This window comes from Hemiscyllium ocellatum, chromosome 7 (assembly GCF_020745735.1).
Source record: "Hemiscyllium ocellatum isolate sHemOce1 chromosome 7, sHemOce1.pat.X.cur, whole genome shotgun sequence".
Classification (NCBI taxonomy): domain Eukaryota; kingdom Metazoa; phylum Chordata; class Chondrichthyes; order Orectolobiformes; family Hemiscylliidae; genus Hemiscyllium; species Hemiscyllium ocellatum.
Window position 1 is genome coordinate 47,021,261 of NC_083407.1, and position 12,097 is coordinate 47,033,357.

The 12,097-nt window shown below is 39.1% G+C and overlaps 1 protein-coding gene across 1 annotated transcript in view; it reads left to right on the forward strand.

The window, feature by feature from the left end:
• The first annotated feature begins 687 nt into the window (after nucleotides 1-687).
• The window catches only part of heg1 (heart development protein with EGF-like domains 1), a 34,680-nt gene continuing 23,270 nt past the window's right edge, over nucleotides 688-12,097 (forward strand). The window contains exon 1 of the mRNA XM_060827166.1: nucleotides 688-1,767. Within this exon, the coding sequence (XP_060683149.1) occupies nucleotides 744-1,767 (1,024 nt within the window). The 5' untranslated portion in view covers nucleotides 688-743. The remainder of the gene's footprint in view (nucleotides 1,768-12,097) is intronic.

The following is a 12,097-nucleotide window of genomic DNA, read 5'->3' on the forward strand; positions in this document are numbered from 1 at the left end:
ATGATTTGAAAAGATCTTTAAGTACTTCACTGAATAATTCTAAAATATCTACAATTCCTGCTCAAAATGCTTCTGCAAGTTCAACAACATTGACAAATACTTTTCAAAGCCCTTTGAACTCTTCACCAAGTGATACTGAAATATCAAGTACTTCGATAAATGGTTTTAAAAGGTCTGTAAGTACTTTGCCAAATGATTCTAAAATATCTCCAGTTAGTGAGCAAAATGATTCTGAATGGTCAAGTACACTGATTAATATTTTTGAGAGCTCCTCAAACTCTTCATCAAATGATTCTGCAAGATCAAGTATTTCAATGAATGATTTTAAAAGATCTTTAAGTACTTTACCAAATGATTCAAAAATATCAATAAGTAGCTCTCAAAATGATTCTGAAAGTTCTAGTACTTTGACAAATGTTTTTGAGAGTTCTTCAAACTCTTCATTGAGTGATACTGCAAGATCTTTAAGTACTTCACCAAATTATTTTAAAAGATCTTTAAGTACTTCATTGAATGATTCTGAAAGATGGAGTTCTTCACCAAATGTTTCTGAAAGTACCCTAGTTAGTGGTCAAAATGATACTGAAAGCTCCACGAATACTTCACTAGATGATTCTAAAAGTTTTTTAGGTTCTACATCAAATAATTATGAAAATCCTTTAAGTTCTTCACTGAGCAGCTATGAAATTCTCAATACTACAGCAAATAGTTCTGAAGAGACAACTCCTTCACATTCCACATTAATGTCAATGGATTTTAACAATGTTACCCATGGGTCAGATGCAGTAAAATCACCAGATGTACCATCCTCAGAATCGGTTGATACTCAGACAAACGAGTCAAGATCAACAAGTCATTCCATTCTTATTTCAGATGTTGAAACCATAACTGCCCTTACAGGAACAAGTCATTCACTTCCTAGAATTACAGATGATGTCTTAACTACTACTGGACTGTCTGAAATATACAATATTACTAACTTACTTGGAACAGCTTTGTCTTCAGTACAATCAGATTCTGAAGATATAGTGAATGATTTTACAGAGTTAAGTTCTAACTTTACTGCAACTAATTCTTCTAAACTAGGTTTAGTTCAAACAGGAACTAATGGTTTTCTTAAAACTCAATTTGCAAAAACAACAACAAGCACTTCTCTAACGAGTGTACTTCCTGAAAGAACAACAGACTCGCCCAGAACTTTACTGCCTCTGACAACAAATGGTTATCTGTCATTTTCTACCATGGAAGCACCTATTAGAGGAGCAGGAACAACATCCTCGGCACCAGTTATACTTACATCTAGGCCTCATATTGAACAATATACTACAATTTCACATGTTCCCACTGACACACCAAAGCCTGAACTAACTAGTACAACAGAAGGTACATTTCCCACTATATGGGCCAGTCCAACTGTTTTTATGAGTACCTCAACAGAGGATAAAAGACCAGAGAGGACCCAGTCTACGACAGCTATTATGAAGACCTCTGAATCAGTGAGTACTAGAACTTCAGTTAGCTTGAAGTTTTTGACTAGCACAAGGTCTTCAACTAGTACAAGGACTTCAGCTATCGCAAAGACGTCAATTAGTGCAACCATGCTAACAAGCACAAAGATTTTGGAAAGTACCACAATTACTCCTATAACGACATTGACAAGCACAAAACCTCATTCCACTAAAGAGAGCATTACTTCTGAGCCAACTGTGTCAACTGTGATTCAGGTTATCAGTACAAGTGCACCTGAAACTTCCACAGTATCTGCAGGTAATGTTGAATCATGACTGTGATTTAGTGTAAATAGCATTCACAAAATGTCCATCATATATTTAAAGTTGAATAGTTTCAGTTCCTAAATAGATTTGATTGGTCAGTAATTACTAAAATACCAATTGTGGTTCCACTGGCAGATAATAGTTATTATATTTGTTAATAAGCATGGACATGAATGTGAGAAACACTGGGATTAAGAAACCAGAATGAGAGATTGTCCATACTGCCAGAGCAATTAAAATATAGCTAAATAATGATGGTACAAATGAATGTGTAATTATTCAGAGTGAACATAAAGTAATGATGGTATTCCTTTATGTGAGAAATATCTGAGAAGTAAATAGTTTTGATACGATAAGAGAATGGAAGCTGCAGAAAGAATAATAGACTAATTGCTCGGAGATACATACTGCATAATATGAGAACTGTACTAGAATTTACCATGGTGGAATAAAATAAGAAACAAGTTGCTCTACAGTGACATTGGTGTGCGAGAACACTAAAATTGCTCCAATGAAAATAACCAGAAAATCCAATTTTGTTTGTCAAACTGCTTCTGGAATATTGTGAGTGGTTTTGGGCCCCATATCTAATCTAAGGATGCGCTGGCATTAGAGGGGCGTCCAAAGGACATTGACAAGAATGACCATGGGGGTAAGACCTTGTCATATGAGGGCCAGTTGAGTATGTACTCAGTGGTATTTAGAAGGATGAGGGTGATCTGATTGAAAATTATCGAATCCTGAGAGGCTTGGATAGAGTGGACATGGAGAAGATATTTCTGCTAGTCGGAGACACTAGAACCTGAGGCACAGTCTTCAAATGAAGGGACAACCCTATTGAACTGAGATAAGGTGTAATTTCTTCTGCCAGTGAATCTGTGGGACTCATTGCCATAGAAGGCTGTGGAGACCAAGTCATTAAGTGTTTTCAAGACAGAGAGATAGGCTCTTGATTAGTCAGGGGATCAAAGGCTATGGCAGAAGGCACAAAAATGTTGAAGTTTTTCACAGCACCCAATATTTGACATGCATCAGACTAGATGCAGCTCATATCTGTGCCACCCCACTAACATCTATTCCTAACTCCTCTCTGGATCCCTAATCTTCCCACTTCCGAACACCGAAGGCTATTTCCCCAAGAACACTCCAAAACACCAAAGCCAAGCTATGTTCAGATTAGCCTCTTCAATGGCCATAGTGAAGGAACTCTGGCATTTTCCATACCTCTTTCCTCTACAACCCAGAATGCTCTCTGCAGTGGTCTTCATCGTTGGTCTTTATCAGCTTATGGGTGTTGTGTGCTCATTTCCATTGCGAGGATAAGAAGAAGAAGGAATTTGAATAGGGGAATGAAGGGTTTTAGGAAAACGGCAGGAAAATGGAGTTTAGAATTATTAGGTCAGCTATGATTTCCTTGAATGGCGATGCACATTCAATGGTTTGGATGGTCTAATTCTGCTGTTACACCTTATGGTTTCATTGTCTTGTGGAGATAAGACAGTGGCATACTACAAAGAGAAGGACACCTATTCTACATGGTTTAAGAGAGCATTTATTAAACAGTAGCCAAACCCATAAACCTTGCATTGTGTCTTTATCTTTGACATGATCTCCTTCTTGTTTGCAAAGCAATACTTGCCTGTGTTTCCCAGCTGCTGTGCATGTTCCAAGTTTCAAACCATAGTGAAGACACTGAAGAACTCTAGATGTTACTCACTTCTCCAGATTGCAGCAGATCATGACCCTCTTAGGTTACTACACTCATATTTACTGGGGCTTCCCACCTTGGTGATTCAGCCTAATGCCCTCTTGGTGCTAACTCAGAGCCAGTTGGAAACCTGTGAGGTGCAGGATGTCCATTTGTTAACAACTGCTTGCATGAGTAGATTAAGGTCCTGGTCAAGAGATCTTGGAACAGATGAGCCTTTGCTATCTTGGTTGCTTGATTGCTGATGTTGGAGAAGATGAAATATAGGATCATTATGTGTGTTCTCCTTGTGTGAGGTCACTGCTAGCTTGTCATGGGAACATGGGAGTGAGCAAATTGTGAGTCTTTGAATACCAGTGATGGCTTTGCCATCTGCATGCGTTGTGATCTCACCATTGTTGTAGGAATGTCAATGTGGCATGAGTTGATACATTGAAGCAAAGTTCTGGGATGGGAGAATGGTGTTGATGGTGTTCTTCTTGAGGGGCAATTATGTTGGGAAAGTGTAAGGCTAGGAGTAGCCAGAAGAGTGCTCAGTTGTTGCCTACAGTTGGTGTTGTAGGGATAGAGATAATGTGAGGGGTTGTCGGGTTCAGAGCTTAATGCTTAATCAGCTTGTCTCCCCTGGTGATGGTAGAGAATTTGTTATTTGTAAAAGGAAAAACTCAAGCAGCTGTTAATGAAAGACTGTAGAAAACAAATCTTGAGCTGACAACATTTCCAGTCATGATTTGGAGATGCTGGTGTTGGACCGGGATGTACAAACTTAAAAATTACACAACACCAGGTTATAGTCCAAGATGTCTAATTGGAAGCACATTAGCTTTCGGAGTGCTGCTCCCTCATCAGATGGTTGTGGAGGACACAATTGTAAGACACAGAATTTATAGCAAAAGTTCACAATGTGATGTAACTGAAATTATACATTGAAAAATACCTTGATTGTTTGTTGAGTCTCTCATCTGTTAGAATGACCATGTTAGTTTCACTTCTTTCATATGTAAATCACAAAACATTTTTAAAAAGTTACATTCTCAGGTTAACTGTAACAATTGATATCAGCCAGATAAGATGTTAGGATGTAGAAGGTGTTAGACCCCTGTGTTCCCTGTTTGTGCCATAATGTTTAGACTGATTCTAATTTAAAAAGTGAGTAAACAGAGTCTTATATGGATTCATGCAGTTTTTGAGCAAAGTGCAAATTTGCCAGTACAAATTCACTCCACAAACGTATAAGTGTGTGTGTGTGTCTGTCTGGGTTGGGGGGCTGTGAGTGTGAGAGAGAGTGTATATATGTGTGTGTGTGTGAGTGTAAATTGTCTAAGTCTGTGAGAGGATGCATGTGGGAGTATGTGTGTAGGAGTGTGTGTGTGTGTGTGTGTGTCTGGGGTGGGGGGGTTCTGAGTGTGAGAGAGAGTGTATATGTGTGTGTGAGTAGGAGTGAAAGGAATAGGGTGGTCATTTTGGGGGACTTTTAACTTCCCCAACATTGAGTGGAAATGCTATAACTCTAGTACATCCATTGGATCAGTTTTTGTCCAGTGTGTACAGGAGGGTTTCCTGACACAGTATGTTTAAGGGCCGACAAGAGGGGAGGCTACGCTGGATCTGGTACTTGGTAATAAACCAGGCCAGGTGTTTGATTTAGTGGTAGGTAAGCGCTTTGGAGAGAGTGACTATAATTCGGTTACGTTTAGTTTAGCGAAGGAAAAGGAGAATACTGTAGAGGAGAAGACTGAGATACCGGCTATTGGACTAGAAAGGATTGAGGTTAGTATGGAGGAATTGTTATCACTTCTAGAAGATGTAAAAGTAAGTAAGTCCCATGGGCCAGATGGGATTTATCAGAGGATTCTATGGAAAGCTAGAGAGGAGATGGCGGACCCTTTGGCCTGATCTTTAGTACCAGAGCACTGGAGGATTGCAAATGTTGTGCCCTTGTTCAAGAAGGGCAGTAGAGATGACCCAGGTAATTATAGACCAGTGAGCCTTAAGTCTGTTGTAGAAGAAGTTTTGGAAAGGATTATAAGAGATAGGATTTATAATCATCGAGCAAGCAACAATTTGATTGGAGATAGTCAACATGGTTTCGTCAAGGTCAGATCGTGTCTCACAAAACTCATTGAGTTTTTTGAGAAGGTAACCAAGCATGTATATGAGGGTAGGGCAGTTGACGTGGTGTACATGGACTTTAGTAAGGTGTTTAATAAGGTTCCACATGGTAGGCTGTTGGAGAAAATGCATGGGACTGAGGGCGATTAAGTATTTCAGATGAGAAGCTGGCTTTCTGTAAGAAGGCAGCGAGTGGTGGTTGATGGGAGATATTCAGCCTGGAGTCTGGTTACCACAGGAGAGTGGTGTGCCACAGGATCTGTTTTGGGACCACTGCTGTTTGTCATTTTTATAAATGATTTGGACGCAGGCATAGGTGGATGGGTTAGTAAGTTTGCTGATGACACTAAAATCAGTGGGGTGATGGACAATGTGGAATAATATTGTGGGTTGCATGTAAACTTGGATAAACTGCAGAACTGGGCTGAAAGGTGGCAAATGGACTTCAATGCAGATAAATGTGTGGTGACTCACTTTGGGAAGAATAACAGGAAGGCAGGATACTGGGTTAATGGAAAGATTCTTGGTAGCGTGGATGTGCAGAGGGATCTTGGTGTCCATGTACATAGATCCCTGAAAGTTGCTACCCAGGTGGATAGTGCTGTTAAGACGGCATATGGTGTGTAAGGTTTTATTGGTAGAGGTAAAAAGTGGGGTCTGCAGATGCTGGAGATCAGAGCTGAAAATGTGTTGCTGGTTAAAGCACAGCAGGTCAGGCAGCATCCAAGGAACAGGAAATTCGACGTTTCGGGCCAGAGCCCTTCATCAGGAATCCTTTCTGGATTCCTGATTCCTGATGAACTCATTCCTGATGAAGGGCTCTGGCCCGAAACGTCGAATTTCCTGTTCCTTGGATGCTGCCTGACCTGCTGTGCTTTAACCAGCAACACATTTTCAGCTTTATTGGTAGAGGGATTGAGTTCTGGAGCTGTGATATCATGCTGCAACTATGCAAAACGCAAGTGCGGCCTCACTTGGAATATCGTGTACAGTTCTGGTCGCCCCATTACAGGAAGGATGTGGAAACATTGGGAAGGGTGCAGAGGAGATTTACCAGGATGTTGCCTGGTCTGGAGGGAGGGGTCTGTTCTCATTGGAGAGAAGAAGGCTAAGACGGGATTTAATAGAGACATACAAAATGATCAGAGGATTAGATAGGGTGGACAGTGAAAGTCTTTTTCCTAGGATGATGATGCGGCTTGTACAAGGGAGCATTGCTACAAATTGAGGGTTGATAGATTTAAGATAGATGTCAGAGGCAGGTTCTTTACTCAGAGAGTGGTAAGGGTGTGGAATGCCCTGCCTGCCAATGTAGTTAACTCAGCCACATTCTGGGCATTTAAACAAGCCTTGGATAAGCACATGGATGATGATGGGATAGCATAGGGGGATGGGCTTAGATTAGTTTACAAGTCTGTGCAGCATCAAGGGCCGAAGGGCCTGTTCTGCACTGTATTGTTCTATGTTCTATGTTCTAATCCCTCTCCGTTTTGGTTAGTCCCAGCCCAGGGAATCCTTTAAGGATACCTCTAAAATGTTTTCTCTGTTTTCCTGGAAGTATTGTGCTGTGACTGAATTCTGAGTTGAGCAGTTGCTCCAGGAGTCTGATGCCAGGCAAACTATGACATATCCTGCCTGGGATACTGTAAGTGGTTTTGAGTGAGTCGAGAGTGTGGTGCTCAAAAAGCACAGCAGATCAGGCAGCATTCGAGGAGCAGGAGAATCGATGTTTTGGGCAAAAGCCCTTCATCAGGAATAATGCTGGGAGCTTAGGGGGTCCAGCTCCATGGAATCAATGTGGATTTCACCAGTTTCCTCATTTCCCCACCCCCACCTTATCCCAGATACAACCTTCCAACTCGACAGTGCCCTCATGACCTGTCCATCTTCCTTCCCACCCATCCGCTCCACCCTTTCCTCTGACCTATCACCATTACTCCCACCTCCATCCACCTATCGCTCTCTCAGCTACCTTCCCCCCAGCTCCACCCCGCTCCCATTTATCTCTCCATCCCCTAAGCTTTTGCCCAAAATGTCGATTCTCCTGCTCCTCAGATGCTGCCTGACCTGCTGTGCTTTTCCAGCACCACACTCTTGACTCTAATCTCCAGCATTTGCAGTGCTCACTTTCCCCTGGTTTTGAGTGAGTTGTAGCTTACTGTTGAGCATCTTAGCTTGGGAGGGAATGCTGCTATGGACTATTTATTTTTTTCACTGGATTTGGAAGACCGTGTGAACGACCCGTGGGCGACACGATGATTCAGTAGTTAGCACAGTTGCCTCACAGCACTAGGATCCCATGTCCGATTTCAGCCTTGCATAATTGTCTGTGTGGAGTTTGCATATTCTCCGTGTTTCTGCTTGGATTTAATCCGAATGCTCTAGTTTCCTCCCATACTCCAAGGATGTTGGGTAGATTGCCCATTGTGTCCAGGGATGTGCCGGTTAGGTGGATTAGCCAGGTGAAATGCAGGGTTCCAGGGTTAGGATAAGAGGGTGGGTCTGGGTGGGATGCTCTTTGGAGGGATGGTGTGGACTTGATGGGCCAAATGGCCTGCTTCCACTCTGAAGGGATTCTATGATTGTGAAGGCATAGCTGGTGGTACTTTGACAATTGACAACAGGCACCACAAAGCCCTGGAGAATGTGATGAAAGTATCAAAACACAATGTTTAAATTTGGATTTAATCAATATGGGAATGAAAGCTGGCCTCGTATTTACAAATGAAGTCACTGTGCCTGCAAATGGGGATCAAAGTTGGCATAGTGGCTTTGACAACACAGGAGCACAAGCAGGAGTAGCTATAGGAAATCTACTGATTTTATTTGAATAGTTGGGAGTGAAACAGTAGAGCATTGTTGGAGTGGAGCAATGACAAGGTGATGGATCACAGAAAAGAGATGATTGAGAAGGATGGAGTGATTAATTGTGTCACTCAGTAGTGAATCTCTTTGATGACACTGTTGACAGTAGTCCCAGCAGAACCTATCATTCCAGCTGAAGATTCCTAGCATTGAAACTGGAAAACAGAGGGAATGATGAGAAAATGGAAAATGATTACAAATAATAAAGATTGAATTTAGAAACTATTTGATGCTGTGATAATTGCAATTACTTTCCTTCTATTAAAATTCTGTATAATACAAGTCAGATAAACAACCTCTCCAGATGGGTAAATGACAAAATGTTATTCACAGGACATAATAGCGCTTTTGGGTTTACCATATATGAATGGAATAGAATGAGAAATCGGGTGCCCTTGTGCTCTTTTTGAAATTTGAGTCATATTGAAGATACTTTAGTGTCACTGAGCAGGTCATGGGGGAAGTGAAAAGGAAGAGGTAGCTTTCCTGGTGCCTAATATCTCTTAGCGACTGTCTATTGGGCCTATAGCAATGGCGTGGGAGTAAGCTGTACATCTGCTTTCATTGTTGTAGTGGTGTCAGATCAAGTGGATGATGAAGTGCTTGAAATATATTGGAAAGAAAAAAACTGAAAATGTCTCTAACAAGTAATTTTTTTAAAGAAACTATTCTTGTTCTTTCTAAATTGATTTTAAAAAATAGTTTTGAAGAAAGCAAGAAATAAATCTGATATTACTGTGACTCAGCCTCAATATTATAAAAGTCTGCAAGAATCATTATCATTCAAATCATGAACTTACTGAAGTGAAGCAACATGCATCCGAAACCCAATCAATTTTGCTCAGTTTTTGCTGATTTATCCAAAATGTCACTGTTGAACCTGGTCACCACCTTCTCCAAGGCCATTACCATGGGCAATAAGTGCTGGGCTAACCAGTGATACCCACATCCCATGAGCAAATAAAACAAAAGTAAAATTCAGCATTGATATTTTGAGGTAAGAATTGTTCTTTTTAATGAATCAATCTATGGAAGTATCTTCAATGACGTGATTCCATTACGCTGTTGTTTTCTCATGAAATCATTTACAATGTGGACATCTGAAGCATTGTTTTAATTATTTTATTTAATATTAAAAGGGAAAATTGTACTTATAAAGCAGTGAATGTGAATATACATGTATAGACAGCCAAGAACTCCTTTGAATTATAACTAATCAGATGTTGCTTCAGCCGTACTTCAAGTCACGATGGTTTTAATCACTGTATGAGATATGTCAGTTTATAAAGTTCTGCACTGAAACTGAATGAGGCAGTATTTTGCTGTGTATATGCAATGCAGGATAAAATATGAAGTCATTATTTGACTTGTGTGGGTTAAATATGTCTAATACCCACACTTAACATCCACATTTTTTACTGATGCTGTAATACTGGAAGGTTTAACAAGTTGTTATTCCTCCAATGCAGTTGTGATTTATTTTTTTTCATAGACTGGACCTGGCAAGTGTTAGCTTCATGGATGATATTGATACTCACAATATAACCGCAATGTTACTGATATGTCGCCAAGCACAATATAATCTACTCCATAAAAGTTTATCCCTGATCCAAGAATAGAATTCCAATCTACCAAATCACTTCCCATTCACCTCCCATTCGATTTTGATCCAGACACAGCATTTATTTTGCAATCATCGTCCGAGTGTATAACACTCCCTTGTTATTTGTACTTCAAACTTAACACTCAACATTAGCAGGCAAGCATTGTGGTGATTTTTCACAAACTACCCTATGATTATACTGTATCCTATTTTGGTTTGTTGAGATCATTTTTTGCTGCCTCTTGATATGAAACATGTTATTATACCTAAAGCAATCAGTATTTATTAACTAATTCATGATTAAAATGAGTCTTTATGGAGTATTTGACATTTTTAATTGTTACAAGAACAATTAGTAGGATATAAAATAATTTTTGAATTGAAGTGTTTAAAAACCAAATGCATCAAGGCTGATTTCAAATGCATTTGGTTGATTTGCCGAATACACTTTATTTTAGTTCTGTTGTATATACTGCAGTGTGTACATGTTCAGAATACACTGTACCTTCCAAACTATTTCAGAGTAATTCTGAGCAACAAAGAAAATCACCTCAGCTGAAAAGTACAAAAATACAGAAATCTAAGTTGCTGCTGAAAACATATAGTTATGTCTTTGCAGAATTGCATTAGTATGAAGTTCCAAATAGCCAAAGTTTACAATAATTTAGAAACTTGTATATATATTTTTTATCAGTAAAATAGTTACTTATGCCAAAATCAAAGTCACCTCGAGTTTTGGAGTCAGTCTGTTACTAAAAGGATTATAATTCAAGATAAAAAGTTTATCAATGTCTTCTTGTTCAATTATTTAATCCTTACATTTCTAATCAACTTTTGATGCATCATTAATAGTTCCTGTTCATGAAAATTCATTAGTATTAGAAAGTGGCTGCTTTACTTTTTAACAAACCAATAACTATTCTGACCCAAGTGTAACTGTATTGCAAAAAATAATTGTAGTTACTAGGTTAATTACATCAATAGAAGTAGATATTAGAGCATTGTCAATTGTAACATTTTGTGCTTGAAAGAAAAAAGCAGCCTATGCATCATCTAACATCCATTTTTCAATCTCTTGATCTTCTAATCTATATTATTAATTATAATTGCTTGCAGTGTATCTGTGTCAGCCACCGGGCAGCCCCAAATCACTTGTAACATTTCCTGGGTCTTTCTTTTCTGAAAGCCAACCTACAGCTCATTAAACATTCACTATGTGCAACACATCCTAACCTTGATAGAGCGAAGGCAAATAGGATTCAGATTTTATTTTTAGATTTTAATTTTAGTTTTAATGTAATCGTTTACCTTGTGAAAGATGCAATTAGATTTTACAATCTTTTCCTGTAATTAAAAAGGCAGCATGCAGAAGCATCATATGAAAACAGCCAATCTCAATCAGCATCAAAACAATATTCAATAAAATATTCTCAGAGGTAAGCCTATCATGGATTTTGGAAGAAACTTTATAGACAGGTTTCTTCATACTGAGCTGAAATATGCTTTGCATTCCTGTCATAGACATACTAGATACAAGGACATCTTGGAAAATAAAGTGAAGATATGTAATATTTCTGGATAATGGGAGGGATTATTAATGTGACAACATCCTACATAATAGTGTCTCTTCTATTGAAAACAAGTATGTAGGAGGTAATCAGAAAGCGAGAAGGATGCAAACCAGCTGCAGAAATCAACTGGCTTGAACCAAAGCATCCTGCAAAGTAATGAATATCTGAATAACCACAAATAAAACCAGATAAAACTTTTGAGTTCTTAGCCATTCTTAAAATATGTGAATTTGGTTGTTAACTCTTAACTACTGACGGTGTACGTGCTGTATATTTAACTCTATAATTGATAAATAAGGATATTATGTATAATGATTCTTGCATTTTCAGATCAGAGCCAAAATGCAAAAACTCCTGTAAATGAAGGCTATTTATCTTTATCCACAGCATTTGGTTTGATGTGGAATTGATGTTTCTAAAGATAACCATCGGAGGGCAGTGGTTAAATCAGTCAATAGAACTG